The sequence below is a fragment of the Chiroxiphia lanceolata genome, chromosome 2 (assembly GCF_009829145.1).
Source record: "Chiroxiphia lanceolata isolate bChiLan1 chromosome 2, bChiLan1.pri, whole genome shotgun sequence".
Classification (NCBI taxonomy): Eukaryota; Metazoa; Chordata; class Aves; order Passeriformes; family Pipridae; genus Chiroxiphia; species Chiroxiphia lanceolata.
The window spans coordinates 86,075,384-86,101,532 of record NC_045638.1 but is presented as its reverse complement, the minus strand read 5'-3'; the positions used below and the strand labels follow the sequence as shown (position 1 = coordinate 86,101,532).

General features: G+C 37.5%; 1 protein-coding gene across 12 annotated transcripts in view; it reads left to right on the top strand.

Annotated features, from left to right (window-relative positions):
* The window catches only part of DLG2 (discs large MAGUK scaffold protein 2), an 847,901-nt gene that overhangs the window by 103,215 nt on the left and 718,537 nt on the right, over positions 1 to 26,149 (top strand). For 2 of the 12 annotated variants that reach the window (XM_032678114.1, XM_032678099.1), the window contains exon 1: positions 7,190 to 7,530. The exons of 4 other annotated variants lie outside the window; for them this stretch is intronic. In XM_032678114.1, the coding sequence (XP_032534005.1) occupies positions 7,411 to 7,530 (120 nt within the window). In that variant the 5' untranslated portion in view covers positions 7,190 to 7,410. Of the gene's footprint in view, positions 1 to 6,989; positions 7,531 to 26,149 lie in introns of those variants that run through there. 6 more of the 12 variants (XM_032678111.1, XM_032678091.1, XM_032678104.1 and 3 more) reach the window with 6 other exon arrangements.

The following is a 26,149-nucleotide window of genomic DNA, read 5'->3' as shown; positions in this document are numbered from 1 at the left end:
CTGATTTATGCACACTTTTCTTAGATTCTATAGACAAATTGGCAAACTGTATTTGTAAAAGCTCTGATTATAAGGGAATCATGTATTTACACCTGTGGATGTTCATCATCCTGGTTTATTTGGCTGTATTTCAAAGAGATTTCTCTGTATTAAGAGATTTTTTTCCTCCTTCATTTTGACAATATACTTATTTTAAATAAATTTTCATTTTTTTTAAAAGAAAAAAAGATCATTATATTCAGTACATTATTGGAATAATTAGATTATCTGTCTATTATTTACTGAACTTTTTTTGGTTTTGACTCATAAGACTTCTAGAAACTTCTTGATTCTTCATTTAAAATCAGTAAAACATAGGAAATACACTAATTGCCTTGTAAATAGTTTCATTAATTATCCTTTCCTTTCAAACTCTCTGCAGGTTTGAAATAACTTTTCAAGAACTGGTTAAATTCAAGCATATTTTTAAAACAAGATGTTTATCTCACTGATCAGATTTCTTGTTGAGGTTTGTTAATATATTAAGCTAAAAATTCTTATCAGTGTAATGAAGAGGAATGCATGGCCAGTAAATGTCCATGTACTCTCTGTTGTAAATTCTAACAATTTTTTTGTTTAATGAAAATACTGGCTACATCAAAAAAAACCCCCTACACTTGTGTTTTCATGGAAGCATAGCTTACTTCCTCTGCTACACAATTTTATATCATATTTCTCAATCTAAAGTTAGGTTGCCTTGAAATAGTTTCCTCAACTAAAATCACAATGCAAAAAGTAAAATCCTATGAATTTTGACACACATGGGTCTTCATTATATACAATGCAAAATCAAGTTGTTCATATACAAATTTATAGTAAGAGATTTAATTTCTTTTTTTTTTTTCATACAAAAAGACTACAGCAATTTCCTCAGTGAAAATTGCTGGAGTTTTATTTTTAAGTACTGTTATAAATGCAATTGAACTTTGGAAGTTCATTCCTTCTTCATTCATGCTGTTACCATGGAAATGTAGATTTTATGCTTAAATGAATTAGCTTAGTTCATAAATTATACTTCATAAATTATAAAAGTAAAATGTTAATTCATAATTGGGGAGTGATGGCAATCATGAAAAGATAGACATCAATTTCCCCAAGTTTCATTTTCCCCCAAGTTTCATTTTTCCCCAAGTTTTTCAAAAAATCATGGTAAATTAGTTTTTGTGGGGAAAATAAGCATAGTCTCCTAATCATTTAAGCTTTTTAACTTGTATTGAGCTGGGGGTGTTTAGTCTGGAGAAAAGGAGGCTGAGAAGGGACTTTACTGATCTCTACAACTATCTGGAAGGAGGTTGTAGAGAAGTGATAGGACCAAAAGAAATGGCCTCAAGTTGCACCATGGGAGGTTTAGATTGGATATTAGAGAAAATTTCTTGACTGAAGGGCTGTTAAGCATTGGAGCACACTGGCCAGGGAAGTAGTGGAATCACCATCCCTAGAAGTGTTTAAAGCACCTGTGGATATGGTACTTCAAAACATGGTTTAGTGGTCGACATGGTGGTGGTGCTACGTTGATGGTTGGACTTGATGGTCTTAGAGGTCTTTTCCAACCTAACGATTCTATGATTCTATGATTTCCATATTAAAAATAATTTACCACCTAAAGCAAAGACTGTATTCCCTTCATGAGAGACTTTGAAGAACAGATTAGACAACCATTTTTCAAGAACAGTCTATGTATGCCTAATCTTCCCTCACCAAGAAAAACAGCCTAGATAATCTGCTGGGGTTTCAGGTTGCTATACCCTTTAATATGACCGTGAATGGAAATACCTTTTTGGAGGAGTTATTATGAGAAGAATGGCAGCTGTCCTCTCATAGTCACAAAATGAAACGCATTATGGAGACATGTTAGTAATCAATTTGAGTGAAATCCAGGAAATTCAACTGTGGATCTTCAGAGCCAAAAAAGTCTTTGCATCCTGGGTTTCTCGACTGAGGCATTAAAGGGGTTATGTCTTCTCCATCCGTCAGATAGGATGAGGTATAAAATAAACTTGATCCATGGGTTACAGGTAGAGGAGAGGAAAAATGAGATTTTGAGTAACTCAAGGTGAAACTTAATCCAATTCCTTTTTATTGTGCCTCTGTTCCTAGTTTTGCAGTATTTTGTTTTACGGTCATCATGAACAATGAGGAAGCCTTTCCTGAGAAATTCACAATCATAGAGAAGACACAGAGGATTAGGATTGTTCACTAATTTTTTATTTATTGTTTGGCCTTTATTTATTTATGTTTGAAAATTGCTTATTATAAATGGTTTTATGGCTGTTTTGAGATACTAATTTCAAAACCTGGTTTATAAAATATGTATAAATTTTAATCTTGAGAAGGAATTATTTTCTAAGTAAATTATATGTTTTTGTTATATATCTGACCAAAACCTTCCTCTGTGCAACCACATAGGACAGTAAGCAGAGAGCTGGGACTTTAGGCGGAAAAGTGTTAAATGCTCAAAAATCAGACAAATGTATTAACAAGATTGTGCAGGAAAAAGGGAACAGAAAGTTTTTGGGAAAAACTGTGGCTTAAGTTAAATCAGACCAGGGCAAGGTCTTTGGCGTTTACTGGCCTGGAACTGAGAAAGAATATTTGACACAGCAGTTTAAGCATCAGAATGCCAGGATGGCAGAGAGCTGTTTACAGCACTGGAGATGAGAGTTTGTAAATAGGCTTCTGAATAGATATTCAGCCTTTTTCTGAAAATTTTGAGGTTTTCTGAGCTCAAGCTGCTGATGTAGTTCCTTTGTCTGTTATGATTTACTAGGCTTTGCTGTAGTGGACAGCCTAAGAAAGCCTTCTTCCCAATTGTGGCTTTGTTCCACATTCTTCTTTCTGCAGTTGTTTCCAGGTACCCCATAGATTCAATCCACTCTTTGTAGTCAACATTTGCCATCTAGAAATTGTAGACTATGGTACCCCAGACCTGTAGTTCATATCAATACTTCCTTCAATATCCCACCCTGCAATGTGGATATCTTCAGAGTAATGAATTTCTTGTAGCTCTGGAAAATAACATTTTTTATGACAGTTTAAAGTCTTATAAATAGGTAAAAGAGTAAAATCACTGCAGTTTATAGCTCTTGTGCTGAAAACATAGTCATTTAGGCAAGGTAGGACTAGTGTGCTCTATAGACTCTATCACTGCAGTGTGCAAAGACAGGGAGTGATGGAGCATGACTGTAGCCATAGTGCCATGATTGCACAAGCCAGTACCTCCAGCATCACTGGGAAAAGAGGGAGAATTACACCCCTGGCTACTGAAAGTCAGTGGTGCGGATTGTCAGTGTTGATGCTGATAAATGTTGCATAGCCAGACCCTACAAATAGCTTTGCAAACCTCTGCCATTATGCCCAATCTCCTGCAGACACACCTGCTCTCCTCTCTTTTGGAGGACAGGAGTGTCATTTCTCCCTCCATCACTGAGAGAGCAATGCACCCTCTTCTTCAAACCTTTCCCCCTCTATTTTCTGTTTTTTTCTACCTAATCTTTGCTTTCTTTGTGATCATCAGAGGGTGATCACAAAATCTCTCTCATTGCAGCGAGTCTTTTTAAGACAACTTACTGTATTTAACCACCAACATGCTGCTTAAGTAAAGTGGGGCACATTGCACTGTCATAGAGCAACACTGAAGAGTGTTGCTTTCATTACTGCATTTTTAGTCTATTGCTTTTATTGTTACTCTCCTTTAAAATATCACCATCATGCCTGGGGGAAAAAAAACTAACAAAACCCAAAAAAACCTCAAAAATACTTAGGCAGCCGAGGATGAAAATATTATTCTGTAGTATGGTTTTGGTGTTCCCCCTAGAGAAGTAGTGGTTGCCCCATCCCTCGCAGTGTTCATGACCAGGTCAGATGGGGTTCTGGGCAACCTGGTCTAGTGGATGGCATCCCTACCCTGGCATGGGAGTTGGAACTATATGATGTTTAAAATCCCTTCCAACCCAAATCATTCTATGATTCTGTGATACTGTCTACTTTATGCATGGCATAGTGGCAATCTCAACCACAGCTTCAGGATACAATGGCAATAGGGCATTTTTACTACTAGTACTACTCCTATTATGCTACTAGGTCCTGTTGCTCTTCTTCTGGACATATGCTGCAAAGGGCTGTCCTTTCCTTGCTCCTCTGAAGCCGATTGGCCTTGGGCCCTCATGAAATCAAAGTCTTCCAGAGTAGCATGTTCCCTCTGCTCTCTTTGAACCTGTGCAGACAACCAGGATTTCCTTCCAAGTGCTCCCTTTTGCCCTTCTGAAGGCACAGCAGCACAAAGTAACAATGAAATTTCACAGCCCAAGGTAGTGGCTCCACTTTCTGTCATCTAAGAATATTCAGGTCATAAGTTTTTAAAGAGGGTCTGTAGTACAGCTGCTTTGGACTACTGTCTCTCTACTGGTTTTGTGTTTAACCTTTTTTTTCCTTTTTTAATGGAGTAACTTCTTTCATCTCTGGGGTTTTTCCTTATGGGGTTTTTCCTCCTATTTAAAGAGGCCCTGAGCACCTCAAATGTTACGCTGTTTTTGGCATGTCTGGCAGACTCGGGCAAGGCTTTTTCCCCCTCATTCTTATCAACTCTATGTCTTTGACTGTAAATATTACAGTCTTTGTAAATGTGATGCTCTTGAGTACCTGTTAGTCATCATAAAAAGATTGTATGCCTTTTATGAGAATGTTATCTTTAACAATTAGGCTGCTGCAATAAAAAGTGTCTTGACAGAGGTGAACAAGCCCTGCAGGGATCTGCTTGTGTAGATTACCTGAAGTAGCCCCTGATAAATGGGTTAGGTTGGTCTGCTAGCAAATACCTTACTGGTGGTGCATAGGTCTCAATTTTCCAGCAAATTTTCATATTCCCCACAGTTATTATAGGAGGCAACTGCCACATGGATGGGGATGTCTCTTCCCTTTTTTTTCTTTCTTTTCTCCTTTCTTTCTTTTTCATAATACTTACAGTGGGGGTTCATAATTACCATGAGGGTTCATAATACTTACAGTATTATAAGGGTCAGTCTGTAATTTCCTAGGTAACTTTTTCTCCTAGGTGCTCAGGAGTCATGGGAGTTTCTTCTGAATGAGGACTTTGAAGTGTATTACTTCTTGTTTTCCTAAATGAGTCTGAAGTATTTTTATCCAGGTGATCATTCAGGAATCGTATCGTTTCTCAGCCCTGATGTCTTTTAATGGCATTTTCCTCATGCTGAGTTAGTTTGCCTAAACCCAAAACCATTAACTTTTTTATGATTGGGAAGAAGAATGTTGTTTCAAAGACTTTGCTGACTGAAACCTTGTGCAATTCCTTTGGCAGAAAGGAAGCTTGAATTTGATTCTCATATGCAACTACATGCTTTCCTGAGCCTTGCCTCACTTTTCAGGACTGTGCATCTTTTCATCTTTGCTTTTTGAATTGCATTTCTGGTGGATCAGAACTCTCCAAGATCTGATATTTTTTCAATGACTAAGACACTTAATTTTAATTGTTAATGTACCGTACTGCAAAATAAACCATGATTCCTTTCACTTTCTGTTCACTTGAAGAGTAACAGAAAAATGCATCAATTAATTCTCCCATGCTTTTGCTGAGCAACACGTTACTATGTTTTAGCTTATTTGATAGATATTGCTGCAGACAAAGTCTGAACCTTCATAAGTTTGGGATATTCCAGCTTTATGATGGCATCTAGACCCTTGTTTCATTACTAACAAAAATGGGAGAATTAGATTTATAAACAGGGTTCATCTCTTTTGTTGTGGAAATTATTTTTTGTGCCAAAGAAGGTTGTGATTACTAATTATTTAATTTGTATGACAGATGGAGCTGGGGATCAAATTAAGTAGCTGTCTTAGGCTACATTGTAGAGCAATATCTAGCTTTAAACACGACTGCCTTTTTCGTTCCTAAAAAAAGGCACAAACAATGACAGGCTAAAAATAGCTGTTCTCTTGGAGTTGACGACAGTTTTTGAGAGCTTGTCTTTAGGAGGATGTCGGAAAAAATCTTGCCGTCTTTTCCCCTCCCCCTTATTCATCTTTAAATGCACGTCCTTCTGTTTAAGCTTCTTCACCCCACTGCCCACAGAAAGATACCCACTGACTTGGATAGGACTTCATTGTTTCTGCAGATTTCTAAGGGAGTTTACATAAAGCATTTAAAGAAATCTTTAAAGTCACTGCAGATATTTCTGTTAAGTTGTGCTTATCCTACACAAATTGCTCTGTGCTGATAGAGAAGGAGGTAGTAAAGCCTCTTCCACTCTTTGCCTCCCACAGCATCTGCTGCAGTGGAAAAAAAAAAAAAAAAAGAGGCTCGTTTCTAGTTTTATTCCTGAAGATTACTTCATAGTTCAGTACTAATATTAGTGGTTTCCGGTGCTATAAACAAAGAGTTGAGTCTTTGACTTTGCGTTCCTGCAGCCTAGTAAACAATCAGTTAATTCGCAGCATCCCAGCGGTTGACAGGAGTGAGAGAAGTGGTTTGATTTTATTTTTGTGCTTGTGAATAAAAGCTTTGCCTTCTGGCTAGGTTCTGAGTTCCTTCCTTCTGGAAGATATTTGAGCATTTTGAATTCAGAATATATAGTTACGAATGTGAGTGCACAGACTTCTTCCAGGATTTTTCTGCTTTCATTTTAATTTTTCTCTGTGTTTCTAATCCCAACAAGCAAGAGAACAGTTTGAAAACCGTGTCCAGTGCCTGAGCTGGGAGCAGAATGCAATTCAGGATCTTTAGAACTAGTCCACTGCATTTTTATTAAATGAGAGTGAAGGAGTAGGTGGGACTTCTTATTTAAAAATAGATTAGCACAGGGGACTGAACTTGCATTTGAGGAAACGTTAATAAGCCCCAGCCATTGTCCTTAATCAGAGACTGTATTTGTAAGTAGAACATGTTGAATCTGTCATGATTGATGACGTTGTCTTTGTTAAAAGGGTTGCTGCATCTTTAACAAGAGCAGACAGAAGCAGTGCAGAATCTACAGTAAATTTGAGACTTGGAAGAGAAACCTTTCTTCATTTTTCTGTGTATAGCGTTTGTAAAATATTGAATAGGCAAACATCAAAGCCAGGGGGAAATATAAGTAACTGTCTGCTTACGTTTTAATTCCTCACCTTTCCCCTCTGGGTGAGTTCCCCCTCCTTTTTCCCCCCTGAATTTAAAATACTGGAAGGAAAAGCAACAGAGGTCCAAGTTGCAGATGCTGAATTCTCTGCTAATTGAAATTACCGGGCATATTTCTATAAATAGTCGCTGAAGAGATATGTAGCTTTCACTCAGTGCCTTCAAGACATGTCTTTTTGTAGTCAGAAAACAGAGATCAATGCATTTTCAAACTGACAGAGGGAACGGATGCTCCTTAGTAGCACATGCTCGGGATCGTGTGTGTACCGTTTGTGCAGAGCAGAGACGCTGAATACTGGTCCATATGCTCCTTGTTTACTGCAATGTTTTTTGCATGTTACTGTGCACTCCGGACTAATGTGAAGGTAAGAGGGGACGAGACAACAATTTGGCAGGAATGTACATGTAAAACCAGCTGCAGAAAATGTCTACCTTGTGTTGCTGAGTACTTTGGAATTGCTGGCTGAACAGGCATATTATTACAGGTGGTTGTAGAGGCTTTGTTTTATCGTTCTCTGGGTGGCTAAAGCATAGAAGCATGTTTGGATTTTACAGTTTAGTGACCTTCAGTTTTTAACTGCTTGCAGTTCAGGTTCTGGGCTTGTATGATCTGATAAACATATTTTGCTGCTGTCCAGGTAGGCCAGAAACAAGATGCCAAAGGCTGTTTGTGCAAGGCTACATAGCTTTATATAGGATAAGAATTCCTATACTCGAGTCCCCCATGCATCCTCCCAGGGATGCTGCTTGCATGCTTTCTTGTTGATTACTTGTCTGAAAACGAGGGGTCTTGCTGCTGTTATCTGGGTCATTTTTTTGTGCTGATTTGTTTCTAACTTGAACCAAAATGCATAAAAACAAATTATAAACAATGTTCTAAGAAGTAAACAAAGGGTTATTACTGCAAAATGCTACAGAAAAATGCCAGCTGGCTACATCGGTCTCATAGTAACTATTAACCAGCATTTGTCACTTATGTCAACATTTGCTTGCTTTGTTAATTAGTGTCAGAACTTCAATATAAGTTGCTGGATATATTACCTTCTTTGCAAGTAGGACAATATTAGCAGACAGGTTCACTGGCATTGAATGAGCTCTCAGCCAAGCTGTGGGCCAGCTGTGGGAATCCAGTTGCATAATTTAAATGAATTACAGTGCTTAGCTAACATATTGGGGAGGTACTTTTGGCATTCTGGCTTTTCCAAGTTCAAATGACTGTGTCTGTCTGGGAAGGAAAACAATTGCAAATGACGGATAATCATAGTTAGAACAGTTTTACCTGGAAAAATAATTGCAAAGGACATTTTGCTTTCAAACTGCTTTAAAGGTGCCTCTGAATTAAAGTGAGTTTTCTGTATTTGCACTTGATTTGCTAATAATGAACTTCATATTTATTTATTAGGTCAAAATATTTTTTGCCGTTTGATTAAAAAATATTTTGCATTAAAAGTTCGCATTCTAAGAGCCTGCTCCTGTGTATATGCTCTAAGTCTATACTGCTGATTGCCGCACTAAATTGTTAAGCTTTCACATCTTATTACCCTCACATTAACTTTTGTAATTCTGATCCACTTCTGAGGAGGAATTCTTTGAATCTGTGAATAACAAGCCAAAACCCACAAGTTAAAACTTTAATGCCATTCTGTCTTCCTAAAATGCATACATTATCTTTTCCTTATGCTTTCCTGTAGTAGTTTTGAAGGTTAGTAAATTATATCTATTTCATATTGCCTGCATTCTATGCAGTAAATTGCCAATATAGAAATGTTTTGATACCAACCATTCTTTTTTGCTCATTTAGTCCCCCAGCCTGCAGTACTGTACTGAAGGTCTTCTGTTGTTGAGATACAATTTCTCAGTTTAAATAAGAAAAGGCACAGGAGAAATTTCAATGACTATTTTTACAGTAATTTCCATGAGATACTTTATCAGTAAGTACCTCACCAATTGTTAGGAGTCTCATGGGTTTAACTTTTGAAATGTCTTTGTTCCCATTCATAGACACAGAAAAAAGTGAGAGGTTTGTACTAGTCCAAATCTGGGACTAGTACTATCTATCCAAGTTTGGATAAGATAGTTTTAGTTTGTTGGAACTTCAACTGTTAAGTATTTCTGGAGTAATTGTGTGATATGTAGTATCTCTTATTTACATTATATTGTTGTAACGATGTTAGCTCTAGTTCTAATTTCAGCAAGCTCATACACTTTCAATGTATACTTTGATCTTCTAATTTCCAAGCTCTGCATTAGGCTACAATAATGTAAGAAAACAATAACAACTTTGCAAATCCCCCCAGGAACTGCTCAAGTACGGCAGAACCAGTACTTGCATCTTCAGTAATACCCTTTTTCCTTTTCTGACGTTGAAGTTTGCATAATAAATAGGAGTTTATTGAAAGGTTTTCCCTATGCCTGGTCATTGTATAATATGTAGCATAGTGTCTCTGAAGAACTCTGCTGCTTTTAACTTGGTTGACACTAACATAAGCCACAGATTTATGGGTGGCCAAAATAAATTAAATACATTATAAAACATCTGTTTTGAGTTTTGCATTTTTTCCCTTTATGGGTGGAAAGATCTTAGTGGTTCTGAAATATTTTAGTCTTTAAGTCATAAGATAGAAGGAAACTATAAGTGCATGCTGTAATGGGAAATAGATTTGCTTGCCCTGGAAAATGCAAAAGAAAAGCAATTGGGTCTGTTTCTGATGGCAGCTGCACTTTGTGGCTTTAGAGAAAGCAGAATTTCCAAGTTTAAGGTAAGACTCTCACTTCTTGGTTGCCAGTCTGTCTGAGGCTGCCCATTGTGAACTTAGCTGGCATATGCAGACTTATCTAAAGAAAAAGAGGTCTACACCATTCATTCTTAATCAAAGCTTATTTTTACAGCTAACTAAAGAATAGTACTGGCCATGTACACGTTCCTGCCAATGTGGATGCTCATTTCTTCCTACCTGAGCAGAAACAAAAACAGTGGTTAAAATAGGCGAAAAGATGTCTGAGAAGTTAAAAGCAAAATATCTTTCTCTGGACCTACATTTTGAATTAAAGGAAAAAAAATGGAGAAAAGAGTAACTATTGATTACTATTGCCTGTTTACTAGATGCAGTGTTATTAAAATGGTATATTTTTGCCTTATCTCTTTCTTACTCTCTCATGTATGCATAATTTTATACCACAGTGGAAGAGACCACAGAAGTCAGGGAATTAAAATCTAAAAGCAGTGCCTCCAAAACCAGAAGTGCTCTTGTGGAAATGTGCAGTGTGCCTGAAAAAGTGAACTCCTGCTGTATGCAGTAGTTAAATATACTGTTGTATTTTCAGCATGAGTAAGTCTCAGGAGCACAGGCTAACTATGGCAGGGGGCTGCCTAGTGTCAAATGTTTGTTGTTTTAATTGAAAATACTGTCTCTATTTATATGCAAGAGATTTTTTAGAGGTTGTCATTAAAAGCTTTCTGTTCTTGGTTTAGGCAAGTATTTTAAATTCCCTAACTATTAGCTGTATTTCTTGTGAAACTATGGGAAACGTTGCAAATATTTAGGTTCCATAGTCTGAGCTAAGCTTTAAAAACTTTTATGTATTGGCTCTGGCTTTTCTTAAAAGTTCTCAGGAATTTTGCCTTCCCCTTGCCTCAATGAACTTATGTGTAGTTCTGACAGATTTCAGCATGAATCTGGGCTTCTGTTTCTGTCTGACTGTTTGAGAGTCTTACTAGGGGCACTGCTGGTTCTTCTGGGAATTTGAGTAGCAGAGCTGATGTCTTCCATTTGTACTTTAGCATGAGACTAGATGTGCATGCTGGGCTCTCTCACCTTGAAGCATCTTCTCATCAACAGTCAGCACTGGCTTTGGGGTCATCAGAGCTTCATGTAATGAATGTTATGAATTCAGATCCAGACCCTTTGAAGTGCCAAACGTTTCTCAGGAGGTTCAGAGTTACTTCAGCAGGAGTTCAAGGCTTTCTTCATATTAGTGGGTAGACTGGGAACCTCACAGAAGTGAGTTCCTGCCTGAACAATGGGTTAATGAAGAGCTTTTCTTTGTTATGACTGCTAACTTTGAGTCACTGTGCTGGTTAGAGAATTCTTCTACCTATCATGGAATCATAGAATATTCTGAGTTGGAAGGGACCCACAAGGATCATCGAGTCATACTTTTAAGTGAATGGCCCATACAGGGATCAAACCCACAATGTGGTGTTATTAGCACCATGCTCTAACCAACTGAGCTAATATGATCCCTTGTATCTCCTGTACTTCAGCTAAAAGATGCTACCTGTGTCAAACAGTAAGCATGAAGTGATTTATGACTGAAATTTTTACCTATGTATTGTCACTTTTTGAGGCTCTCAGATGATGCAGAGGACGTGTTGGGGTAGGAATGAAGCATGGCCAGGGCCTGTGGAGGGTGTTGGCAGCTGGAATCCTTTAAACACTTTCGCTTTCTGTGTTCATCCTCTTTTTTTCCACATGCATTTCAAAAATAAAAATAATTATTTTAATCTAGAAGTTTTCAATTGCCACATAAATTAAGGATTAGAAATAAAGGCAGAGGAATCATAATAGCAAACAGCAAAATATTTCATTGCTCAAAGCTGTAAAATGTCACACATGACAACCAAGCTTCTGATTTCTGTCTACATTTTACACACAGCTGTAATTCTTCCTCTCTGCCACTATATATTAATGATACAATTGCAGAATTAAGTAATATATATCACAGATTTTACCACCTGTACCAAGAGTTGGTTTGGTCTTCCAAAGGAAAATAGCTTATGGATCTTTCAGATTTGGGCCTGTATTGCCAAAATGTGTCCTGCTGTAGTCTTCTTATATTCTTTGCAAACGGGGGATGAAGGCAGAAAGGATTTGGACTTTCAACTCTCACAGACTTCCAAACATGATCCTTGGTTTCTTATGCATATTTTCTTCCTTTAAATGTTCAATCATGCACCATCATCTAGCACTTCTGTATTAAGTAAGGAACAGTTCAAAAGCCATATGAATTACTTTGATGTATCTATTTAAAAGAAGAGGGAAAGATTGGTTTCTCACTTTTCCTAATGTAATTAAGAGTAGATTCATGGGTAATTTTTATTTGTGTTTACTCATTTTTTGTAGTTCTGATTATGTCTGACACTCTGACTTACTTTAGTCATAACTGCATAGACATAACTACAAGTGGCAGGTCAAAGTACAGTCCCTCTGCTACCTTAGGATACCAAAGCAAAATGTAGGTTAGTACTAGAAAGCAAAAAGTTGGTGTGGAATTTCTTGCCTAAGAGGTTTGGGGACAAGGTAAAGGACAGTACTATATAAGTTGTGAATATCTAGTTGCATTTCTGTAATATATCTTGTCATCTGTTTATAAAATGTTTGCCAAGGCTATAAAATAAGCAAGATCTTGAACTTTTTAAGGGATTTATTTAACACCTGTGGGATCTAGTTTCAAGAGATAAAAGCAGCTGAGCTGTTTGTATTGCTGTCTTCCTTTTGCTAAATAAGATGGAATTTTAGTGGAGGCATAACTCATTGCAGAAAAAGGGGTTAATTATCTCTTGGACCAACTTCTACAGAGAAAGGTCTCTCAAAATTACAATGACATAACACCACAGCATTTCTTTCTTTTGGTAACTTGCTGTACTCCCTATGATCATGCTTTGCAGAAAGTCAAAGTTCTCATTTATGGCCTAGTTTTTGCAACCACACCACTGACATTAATAGTTCATCAGGAAATCTGAATCCAGTTTGATACTGTTCAAACAATAGTTCTGTCTGAGTAAGTACATTATTTGGATTTTGAAGACTGATTTTTCCACTTTTGAAGTGGAACTTCAGCAGATTTATAAGCATTTTTAATACCTAAGTATATACTTTACTGCTCCACCCAGATGCAAGTGCTGATTTACAATACATGATCATAATAAGTTCTGAATGAAAGTGGTAATTAGAATGGATTAATAACGCAGCAGCAGCTCTGGTTTTCTAGGTGTGATAAGACTGGGACTATATTTAACCTATAGCCTAAACTAATATTCACTTAAAGGTCATTATAAATATGTGAATAGGTACAGAGATGCTAAAATGACAAGCACAATGTAAGGAATTAAATCCACTACTAAGATTCCTTTAAGAACACTAAGCAAAGATGAATATTACACTATGGGGATAAGGGGCACTTTTCTAAAGTTAGAAGAATTGGTCACAAAAATACTGGTTGGAAAGTACAGAAACTGGGCACTGATTTCTTCATTCAGAAATTTCTGGATAGATATCACTACCAAGAAAAATATTCCTATTTTGTGTCCCCCATTTTAATGTGGGCTCATTAGAGACTATCTGATGAACTATTCTTATCAGAGATATATAATTGTCCTTTTCATTAGAGGAGAATTAAAAAGATCTAGGACTGTAAAAGTGTTTAAATTTGGTGGGTTTTAAATATATGCAAGTAACTAGAATATAATATCATGTCTATATGTGACAATTTTATGTTTACATAAAAATGGTGAAAAGTTAAATCCTCTGCCATTAAATCACTGCTGATTGGCTTGCCCTATGTGCTTAAGATGCCAGTGTTTGTGTGATTTTTATGAGATTGTGTAGAAATTAGATCAACAATCCTGATCACAATGCTGCCTACAAAATGGCAGTAGACCCAGGCAAAAGTAAGGTTTTTTCCTTTGGGAAACTCTTTGACTCCTATCACTCGGATGGGGAGAAGTGCAGGAGACCACTAACTGGTGATGGATGGAGTTGATAATAGGCTTCCACAATTAAAGGCTGCCCAGAGATCTCTCATGGTTGTCTTCTATCTACATTCACTTCTATCTTCATCTGTTTCTCCTACCCTGTTTGTTCATGCTAAGTTTGATAAAGATAATGTGTGGTTGAGTGGCATGTTGTGTCTTCTAAGGCTAGTCTTCACAGGTGTGTACTCTCTTAATGCTACTGCTACTCTTTGTATTTTGGACATGTATATTTTGGACATGCTGAGATGTTTTGTTCCCATGTTTTTGGCATGGGATGAATGTATGAAATGCTTATATCTGTTTTTAGAGGGGCAATCCCCCACTCCTTTCCTTCCATGATATCCTTACAGACAGCTGGAGACAAGGAAAGTGTCTTTTAGAAGTAAAGATGCAAAAGAAGATTCCAAAACAAGAAACGACTTTTTTTTTTCTTTTGTGGACTCACATCGAAGAAATGAACTTTGGAACACATTCAGTGCAGGCACTGCATTCCACCTGTGTTCAAATGCCAAAATAATATGATAGCTATGGATTAATGGCTAATAGAGAAGTTACTGAGTGAAAAAACCCTGTTATTAAAGGCATAGCAATCACTGTTTTCTCAGAGGAGGAGGAAGAGGTGACTGATTTTTCTCTTTGCATCTCCCAACAGATCTAAGTGTTTGAAATAGTATAAATTCTCCTGATAATTGAGTAGCTTCCAGACTTCTGGAAAGACACGTAAAAAAAATCTGAATAAAAGCAAATTTTTTTCAGTCTCACTTTCACCAAAGAAGCAAACCCCTCAAATTTCAAACAGAAATCTCTGCAGAGAAGTAATTAGAAAGGCTTTCCTGCCTTTGATAGCACAGAGGATCATTAAAATCTTTCAAAAGGAAGATTGACTGGAAAAGGAAAACTCAGATAACATGTTCATCCAAGTTGCAGGACAGATGAAGACAGATACTGTAGATACTTCACACATATTAAAAATATTTTGGACAGGATTTTCAGCCTGTTCCAGATTTGTTTTCAAAACTTCAGTTTTCATTTGCAAACAAAAATAAGTGGCCAAGTATTCAAGTGTGGCAGAACAATCACAATTAATCTAGTCTGTCAGCACAGACTGTAAAACTGTGAACTGTTGGAGGAAGGATCCATCTCTGCCATCTCTGCCCTACCTTTTAGAAAAACATTCTGTTTCTGTTGAATAATTTCTGATGAGCAGAACCTCTAACACCTTTACAAATGTATTATTCCAGGGGTTAATTAGTCTGTTGGAGATGTGTGCCATATTTCTAGTCTGAATTAATCTCGTCTCAGCTTCCAGCTTGTGAGTGGTCTTCATTTTTTTACCTCTTCCTAATCTTCCGGACTGAGGATCATGCTGCAAAGGGTTGTGCCCCCATCAGTAGCTCTGGGCTACAGCCAAGGCATCATCTAATCATCTCTTTGATTAGGAAAATACACTGAACTCCTGGCATCTCTTACTGCAAGGCATGATTGCCACGGGTCTCATCCCTCTCATGACCAGCCTTTGAGCTTTCCTCAGTTTCACACCAGGAATCCTGAGCTGTGTCTGCCACAGTTGCATGGAGCTTCAAAGCAGTTGCAGCCCTGTGCAGAATTAGTAAATGTCCTGGCATCCACAAAAGATGCCATGTGTATGTCCAGGGTTGTGCTGGCACCTTTAGCCGCATGGCTGCACTGGGCATTCACATTCAGCCCCATAGACAGCAAGACTGCCATCTGCTTCCCAGTGGACCTTTCTGGAAAGTGCTCATAAGGAAGAGTTGCTTTATTCCCAGAGTTAGGACTTCATTGTGGTCTGTGTTAAAAATTACATTGACCTGTATCAGTGACCTTTCTTCTTCCGCATCATTTGCCCCAATACCTTATTTCTGTCACTGATTAATCTGGGCAGTAGTAAGTGACTGAATTTCCTCCCAGAATGCTCAGCATTTGAAAAGTGTAAGGCCAGGATCAGTCCCTGAGGATCCCACCGAACACAGCTGATCAGCTGTCCCATTCGTAGTTACTGCCTAAATCCTGTCAGTTAGACACTTTTTAATCCATTTAATTTCAATTTTTTTACTAATAAAATGCTATGCAGTGCTGCATTAAATCATTTACAGAAGTCTAAGCATATTATATCTATATTTTTACCAGTGACAGCCAAATTTATAATCTCATCTGAAAAAAGATATGATGATATTTACCTTGACAGGATCTGTTTATCATTGACCTGGCATTATGTGTACTTCTTTCCTTCAGAAATTAATATCTACTTTGCCAGCAACTCCATGCTAAGTGCTTGGCTTGTTGGCCATGAGTAGAACAATAGAAATAGCTAGCTCTTTAAACCTAGTCCTTGTTTAAGTTCCTATTTAGAAATCCATCTCTAGTTGAGCAGTAAGGAAAAGTCAGGAAGAGGGTTGAACTTCTCATAAAATAGAGATCTCCCAGTTAAAACGGAAAAGTGAATTAATTGTGAGCTAAACAAAGATTGAGTCGAAGAGATGGTTTCTTTTATTGCATCATTTCCAGTGGCTGAAAAACAGCAGATGTGCTTCTGGGTACTCAAGGTTCTTTGATGTCACTTATATCTTTAGATTATTATGGTGGTAGTTAGCATCTGACTGACTAGACACTATATAAAACATGATTTTATTAGAAATTAAATTGTACTGAATAGTTCTTTTAGAAAAGGGAAATGTTAAGATTTTGAAAGATGATTTCACTTCTACTAGATGACTTGTAAAGTCAAGAACCTGAATTCTTTCTGAGAAGATGATGAAGATCAGTACTTTCATACACTCTTTGTACAGTGTGCTTTGGAGATATTATTTATTTCTTGTGAAAACCTACTTTTATTGTGAATCACATGATACATTCATACATCCCTTGTGGTGCTTGAGCTATTAAAAATGGTGACACAAAGGTCACCTGCTGGTTTCCAGCCACGTGTGTAAACAAAAGTTGATTATAAGGCATTTTGCCTCTAAAGCAATAAATAAATCTGAAGAGCTCAGGTGGCATTCACCTCACTTAGCTTCAGACATAATATATAGATGTAATCATCTATATCTAGTGATTTCAGGCTCCCTTTTGTGTCAGTAGAGAGGAATTGTCTCTTCTAAGGCATGATTCATATGACCTAGTTTAAATATCTACATGGGGATGAGATTAATTGTGTCCTGAAAGTGCCAGTTTCTCTCCATTTGCCAGAGAAGGCTTAGGTGACTAGCTGAGATGTAGGTCTCTCTCTTCCAGACATTTCCATCTGGTAAAATTAATCCCATCCTTCCAAGCAGAAAAGATGGGATTTTCAATACTAGTCAGGTATCTTTTTTTCTCCTTTCCTTTTGCAAGTAACAAAAGGAAGACATTAAAATGTGGGGAGGAGGAGCAAGTTATTGTGAAGGGTCAGCCAAGGTGCTCTCGAGATGAGGCAGGAGCAAGAGCTTGAGAGACTCTGAGATCATCCAATTTGTTTTCCTTTGTTTTTGTCTTGGTTCTTGCTTCTAAATTACTTAATTAATATACAAAAAATAAGCAGTGAGCAATTGAACTGAGCTGTTTGCAGCATGTTTCCATCTTGCCCAGCTGGTAGATTGGCCCATTATTTAAATGATGCTCAATTGCTGTATTTTATTTTCATTGCTTTAAAATTATGAGAGAACAAATTAAGGGCTGCATACTTGTGTCTGGTTCTTTTCTGAGCACTTTCGCAGTGTAGGCAGGTGCTGCAAAGACATAAAAAAACAAAAAAGAGAGAGAGCACTTAATACTGAGTATTTTTGTTTGAGGCAGGGGGATCTTCATCTGAGCTTGGTCCCTATCAGCCAGCAAATCTAGATAAACAAGAACAAGGAAGAATGGTTTTAAATTAAAAGAGGAGAGATTTAGATTAGATGTTAGGAAGAAGTTCTTTGCTCAGGGGGTAGTGAGGCACTGGAACACGTTGCTTAGAGAAGTTGTGGATGCCCCATGCCTGGAAGTATTCAAGGACAGTTTGGATGGGGCTTTGAGCAACCTGATCTAGGGGAAGCTGCAACTAGATGATCTTTAAGGGATCTTCCAACCCAAACCATTCTAGAATTCTATCAGATACCAGTTCAGCTCACCCTAGATTAGACACACACAGTTGTCCAGCTGAATAGCTATCTCAAGGGTAGGCTTGGGTAGAAAGAAGAAGAAAGACTGAACATGAGCCTAGAAGTGTAGGTGTGATTCTGAAAGACCTGAACTGCTGCCACAGATTCACCAAAAAATGACAATATAAGTAATAGAGTCACTAATGCATCTTACGGGGATGTTTTCTGAGAAATAATTAACAAATATTTGTATAGTACATCCACAGTAAGTTTGCCATATCTCTATAATACATGGTAAATTAGCAAACAGTTTAAGTGTCAGGGACTGTTTAAGATAATTATCAATTTTTTAAAAGTTAGGAGCTGGTTACAGAGGATTTGGGAAGAACTAATCACCATTAGCCATCTGACCATAACAGATGACTTGATCCTGAGAATTTCTCCATGTAGATTTAAATGTTGATGTGATCCTGTAAGCAGATCAAATTTCACAAAAGTTTGCACAGTTAAGCGAATATTTATTTCACACTTTTTCATACTGAAAATGCAATACTTCTCAACCTAAAGACAAGCTCAGATTTACTTGTAACCTTTAGCTTGTTGCTATGTAATTGTTTTTAACAGTATTAAACTAAGGGAGAATGTTTGCTGTCTTCTGGTTTTAGGGGAAGTGATATATTTAATACAGGAAAATGTTTTAAAGATTTCTTGACAGACTAATAAATCATGAGTGTGTGGATTGTCTTCCATCAGGATATAGTTTCACACAGGATAATGAAACAAAGATGCAAAAAGATTTTTTTTTCTGTGATCTGTAGTTGGTGGAATACATCAGCTCTAATGGAAATGGTAAAAAAAAGAAATGAGAGAAAAGAGAAAAGAGAAAAAAATTTTCCCTAGTGGTCAGTCAGAAGGAGAAATTGTGGGTCTATCCCCAGATAAGCATTCACTTCTGGGTATCTTCTCCAGTGCATAAGGTGTTCCCTGAATACCTTTTCCAAAGTAATTTCGTAGATTCTTTGGGACCTTCTCAGTTTCTCCCATTAGTTCTTCTTGCTGTTATGCCAACAGAGCTGGCAGGAGCACTCCTTGCTCACAGCTGACAAGCTTGGCAAATATACCTAATGAGGAAAAAATGGCTGTCTAAAAGACTACTTTTACTGGTATTATCTGCTAACTTCATTTTAATCCCTAGCACAGGATTTAGGGACTAACCAAACTTTAGGGACTGAGTGGCAAAGGGTGAGTGAAAGAAAAAGGAATTGAAATGGCGAAAACCGAGGGCTAGAGGTACCGCCACAAAAACTGGGGGGTACGTAGGTGAGATGTGTCTGTGGCAGAAGCTGACTACAACATGGTACATGAGAGCTTCAAAAGGAAAGCCCTGAGCATTGTACAGATTAAGGCAATGTGCAACCAATGAAGAATGTTGTGTTGGGAGGAGAAAAAAAGAGAACGTAATCATTTTTCCTGCTGGATGACTATGCAGACTGCTTAACCCTCAGTGGACAAAGCCCCTTGGCACTGATCTTGCAATTGACTGGACAGAATACCCATTCAGCCTGCCCGTTACCCCCAGATCCCCAGTAAAAGTACCTCTTCTCTCTCCTTCCTAACTGTCAACAGCAATGAATCACTTCTGGGTTTTCCTAGTTTATTCTGGTCTTACTTATTTCTGTTTTATTATGCCTAAATTGTATCTGCCATTATTCTGTCTCTTCTTCACTCATGTACAATCTCTCCACTGCAGTTATTTGATGCCAGTTCCTGGCTTTGCAGCAAACTTATCTATGTAGCGATACTTTTCAACATGGTTCCTGTGTTTCTGACTCCTCCAGTGATATTTTATCATGAAATACTGCCCGTTTCTCTTGCAGTGCACATCTTTTAGTGGGTACCTTGAGACACAGCTCAAAAAAATTTCTAGCCTTACTGTTTCAAGTCTTCCAGATCTTCTGTCAAGTTTTTTTTCCCTTCTTTTCCTTTCCATGGCTCTCAGAAGATCACTGCTATACCCTCTGAGAGTTTGTCTTTATACAGTGAGTTTAAGGCAATGCAATATCAAAATAATGCTATGTGAATGATACATAATCATATTTGCATAGAAGCAAAGGATAACAGAAAGACCAAGAAAATAATAGGACCTGATTTTGGACCTACACAAATTGCAGGGTGATTTCCCACCACTGTAGTGGTGTTCTCACTGTATCTTGTCTCCATTCTTCCCATTTCCAAATATAGACTCAAAAGTACAAATTAGATAAGTTATTCTATTGTTGTTCTAATTTCTTGCTCCTTCTTTGGAAGCAGCTGGTACTCTTCTCTGCCAGGCACAATTTATGAATAAGATGATTGATGGTAGTTTTGTATTACATGTTTTACTAGTAATTAGGAAAAAAGGGCACCTTATAAACACAGTGCTGAAATTTTATCCTTTAAGAAAGGCCTTATGAAATGAAGGTTTGGACTCAAGGAACAGAGTCTCTCTTATCTTCATTTCTCTGAGGGAATTTATAATCCCTGATATATTTGACCTAAGTTTATCTTTATCTTTCTCCTGTATAAGTATCTGGCAGAGAACTTCTGAGATTTATTTACCTACCATAACCACAATTGGTGAAAATATATTCCCAACCATTAGATTGGATATTAAGAAAAATTTTTTCACTAAAAGGATGGTCAGGCATTGGAATAGGCTGCCTAGGGAAATGGTGGAGTCACTGTCCCTGGAAGTGCTCAAAAAGTGTGTGGACATGGTGCTTAGGGACATGGTTTATTGATGGACCTGGCAGTGTTGGGTTAATGGTGGCAGTGTAGGATTGAATGATGTTAGAGGTCTCTTCCAAGCCTAATGATTCTATGATTCTAAGAAAAATATGCTATCAGTAGGAATACAAAAGAACATGAGTTAAATGTAAGTGGCAGTGTAAATTACTTCAGAGAACAGGCAGGCTGAAGGTGCATTGAATATTCATTGGATGCCTCTGAAGAACTAACTGTAAGTCCATTAAAATAAAGACAGCCAAAGGAAGGCAGGTCTCTCACCTGGAAAAGTGGAATTTGCCTTAGGAAAAAACAGGCTTTCATGTGACAATTATTGAAACAGTTATAATCTGAATGATGTTGATAAATCACTTTTCTTTTTCTTACTGTTGCTGACCATCAGATTTTGCTCAGGCTACTGTACAATACTTGTTCTCTTAGACATTTTTGAGTGGGGTTATATTGCGAGATAGCAGCATATATGGTCTGAAGGCAGACCAGCACTTTGCACATGATTTTAGTACACAGTTTCACACCTGATTTTCTAGTGTGGGTTATTCTGGAAACTTAAATTTAAGGAAAACAATGGGACCTGCATTGCTAACCTTCTCTCCAAGAGAAACCTTTTTTTGTACAGTTTTCAGGGAACCATACTTCTCTCACACTATCTGTGAGAACAATGGTAAAGGAAGTTCTGAATTAGTTCTCTTTCAGTTACTTGAGTAAACCAGATTTTTCCTGCGTTTTCTAAGGCTTGGGGACAGAGGTTTGGTTACTTTATCCAATACTGGTTTAACCACTGATTACAGTGGTCACACAGCATTTTAGACTACAGTAAGGTAAACAATTTATGTGGAAGACATTAAAAGTCAACATCAAAAACTTAGGAATATGGAGGCGAAAAAAAACCAAACAAGCAAACCTACTTTCCTTCATCATGCAGTTCCATGTAATGACTTAAGTTAAAAAAACCCTTTCTAAAAAAACCCTTTTCAAAACATATATTTAAAAGTGACTAGGAAACATTCATGATGGAAACAGTAAATTGAAAGGATTTAACCATAAAAATGCAAAAATCTGCTCTACAAAAATAGCAACAGGTTTGGGAATTAAGTGGTTTGACACTCTATGTAAAGAAATAATGCTTGTAAAAATTATCTTCTCTTACTCTCCCAAATCTTCCAAGGGTCTTCCAAAACATTATGTACCAGTGGAAACTTTTAAAACTCTTGAGTGTGACATCGGTTGTGCACACACATCCACACGTACTTCCGAAGAGCCCAAAATGTTGAACTGGGAGCCATAACACCTTTGCTCATGTTTCAGCTAATTTGCTGCTTTCTCATTAAATCACTAGGGTTACTTTGACTTCGTCTTCTACATTCAGAAAATGTCTTTCTGAAGAAGACAACTAAGACTGTTCTGATCCTTGTAGTCTTCAAATGAATTGCCTTTGTTCTTAAACTAACACATATAGTGATAGCTGTAATTTATGTAACATTTCTATCAACAGAAAAGAATGTTAGGATCAGCCAAACAGTTTTGAGAATTAGAGAAAACAGAAATCTTTCATAGAGGAATTACATGTTTTTGTAGGTCTTATGTTACTTTTCCTGGACCTTGTTCTGTCAGCAAGGTCTGTGTCCTTACATAGCCCAGCAGCAATTATTACTTTTTTTCTTGTAGTGATCTAATCCCAGGACACCTTCTACCACCTTTTACCAGTAAAACAACCATAAAAATGGTAGCTAAACAGAAAAAAATATGTCATGGAAAAATGAAAGCCAAGTGGTGAATACTGACAACAGCTGTGAGAGCCTTTTCAGTTGGAGAGTTTTATTTGGAGGCAGAATCCATCGACCCAGATGGTTGAGATGGGCTATGAAAATGGATTAATGTACTTGCTGCAAGAAATGACAGCAGTAGAAAATGCTCATTATTTGTCTGGGAGAAGATGAAACAAGATTATGTTTGGATGGAACACAAAGCTTTAAACTGTTATCGTGAATGAACTATACAGATCAGCTCTAGAAAACGTTGATAGTAATTGTCTATGGGGAGAGATAAAGATCTCTCTCTGCTAACCCATTTGGTAGATTAACTCCAGTAGAAATAAGGGTGGGTACCTCTAATAATAAGAGTTTAGTTTTACTCAATGGGAAAAATGCCAGTTGTTCCTCAAGTCTGAAACCTAGGTCATTATAATTTTATGAAGAAATGTTCATGAAATTAAAATAAGCTCTTCACAGAGAATTCAAGATGCAGTGTTTCTGTAGGTAAGGAAAAAAAATCCTCTGCTAACCTTAACAATAATTTACTGTGTGATTATAACATCTTTTTAGTGACTACTTGGGTGAGATCTTTACCCTCTCTCTACTTCATAACACACAAAAATGCCACAAATGTTACAAAGCCCTCAAGGCTTTTTTCCCCCTCAAAGCCTTTGTAGAAGACAACTGTAAAGTTTGCAGAAAAACAACTCTCAGCCCTGCAAAGATTTCCAGTAAGTGGTGGTGCATCCTCCACACACCCTGGGCCACTGGGTGGCCGCTGTATCCTACCAAATCCAAGGCTATTAGTTACACCAGGCTCTCTCCAGCACTTTGAGCAGCTTATAGAAATATAAATGAAATCTGCTTTATTGCCCTGATGCTCTTGGGTTTCAGTTCCTAGACTATACCTGTTACAAAATTGGCACATGTTGCTATAATATGTAATTTGCAGTGCTTTTCATTTATTCTATTTTGTATTATTTTGCCTGCTCTATTAGATAGAACAAATTACTGATTTGTCATGAATATTACTGTAACATGCTTCCTATTTTTTATTATTTACATTGTAATTGTTGTATCATAGCTATAGATATACAGCGCTTCACATAATTAATTTCACATGTGACCATAATACAAACAGAAGAAATGAACATAGCCACATGCTTTTTTCAGAACTATGTCTTCTCAGCAGAGGGGATTTGTTCAAGTTCTTTCTGTTCCAAATGTGCATGATTTCATGGTTTATTCATGATGGTTATTCACACAAACATGCCTAATTGTTATGGAGAATGTGTGTAATTCCACATTCCTAATCCAGAAAACGGGAGCAACGAGGACTTATAAGCAAAGTTGACTCAATGGGAATGATAACTTCTAACCCAAGAAAGCTGCTGCTTTGATATGTTCTAAGTAACAGCTGCCCACTTCAGTGGTGCAAATCCATTTTCCACTGCTTCTTGCTCCTGTTAACCTGCTGAACCAACACCAGTAAATGAGAACGAGGAGACATCTCTGCTCCATTTTTCACATCATCAACAGAATTGTTTCCTTCTGTAAATTCCCACTGGAAACAAGGCTGAGACCTGGGTATCACTGAGGCTTAAATGGAAGTTTTTGGGATTGCTCTGGTGTTGCACTGAAGACCTGAGGCAGACAGTAGAACATTTATCGATGAGGTTGAGCCTCAGAGGCCTGAGCCAGAGACAGAAAGTGATTTTCCCCTTTGCAAATGAAGCACGTCTGCTCTGGAGTCACTGAATAAATCATATGGTGATACCACAGCATTTTGTGCAGTCACTTTTCATAATACTTTTTTTGACCTTTTGAAAACCACAGTTTTTTCCTTTTTTAAAATAAAAATATCTCAGTGATTCACTCCCTCTTTTAGTTCATATTACATTTTGAAACTTACTTTTAAAGGTTTAAATCATCATTCATACAAGATGTGTTAGTTAGATAAGTAAATCAATGGTGATAACCATCAATGGCATGTAACAGGATTAGGAATGATGAACATTAGTAGCACAATTTATACATGATTTCGCTTGTGTACCTTGTAGTTATGCCAGATTGAATCTTCCTTAGGATAAGTAATTACACTATGTTTATAAGGTAAGCAATGTTTTAAACAGTCTGTTGTTTAAATTCGTAGCTGTAGGGTAGGCTGAAAGGCAACTCCATTCAACTAATTGCTGCTATGACTCAGACCTTGTAACAGACATGGTTACAAGGTTTGGTTTGCTTTCAAACCCCTTTCAAGCTCCAATTTTACTTATAAGAGAATGTGAAGAGGAGGAAAGGATGCTCTTGATCTGAACAGTAACATCCAGAGCATAGGGAGAATAAATGAAGGGAAACTTTTACACGCAGTACCAGTGTTTTAAGTGAGAAGTTTACACGTGCATTGAAATGACTATATTAAAGAATGTAGGACTATTCAGCAGTAGGACATAGAGTTGTCTGTATTTCTTAAAACTGATCCAATCTGTAGCTTACTATCTTAACTCTCTTCTGATTTTTTTCACTACATTTCTCCCAGAATTGTTTTAAACTTTAAAATTTTATTAAAAAAAACCCAAACAACAAAAATCAAAGCCAATTATTTAAAATTTTGTTCCTCCTGCCTCAGACTTGTAAAAAACCTTACCATTCAGCTTAACACAGTGCTCAGAGCATATCCATTAGTTTTATTCTGTTTATTTTTTCCCTCTGGTTTTCAATTTAAGGCATATTAACTTTGATTCTGCAAATTCGACTTTAGTTCTGAAATTCACTACGAACTGTCCAACCCTTCTGCATTAGCAGTGAAGGAGATTTGATAAATTGAAACTTAACCTTTCAGTTCCGTGAGAAGAAAAGGCAACTCACTGCCCCAGCCTGGGTACGTTCAGCAATGCCAGCAGTGGCTGAGCATTTTTTACTCAGCAGCTCAGTTTGACACTAGGAGTAAATATACTGAAAAAAATATTCTTTTCACCTCATGCATATCTTTGTATTTTACACAGTCCTTGTATTTCACACAGCTATACCTTGGGTTGCATCAAAAGCAGCGTGACCAACAGATCAAGGGTGCTGATTGTCTCCCTTTGCTCTTGTGAGACTCCACCTGGAGTGCTGCCACCCAGCTCTGGGGCCCCAATATGGAATGATGTGAACCTGTTATAGTGTGTCTGGAGGACTCCACAAAGATGATCAGAGTGCCAGAGCATCTCTCCTATGAAGACTGGCTGAGAGAGCTGGAGTTGTTCAACCAGGAGGAGGCTTCGGGGAGACCTTAGAGCTCCTTCCAGTACCTAAAGGAGCTACAAGAGAGCTGCAGATGGTCTTTTGACATGGGCATGTAGTAATAGGACAAGGGGGAATAGCTTTAAACTGAAAGAGGGTAAGTTTAGACTAGATATTGAAACAAATTCTTTGATTGAGGATGATGAGGCACTGGAAGAGGTTGCTCAGAGAAACTGTGGCTGCCCCATCCCTGAAAGTGCTCAAGGCCAAGTTGGATGGGTCTTTATGCAGCCTGGTCTAATGAGTGGAACCCCTGCCCGTGGCAGAGGAGTTGGAACTAGAAAACCTTTAATGTCCCTTCCAACACAAACCATTCTGTGATTCAAATTGCCAC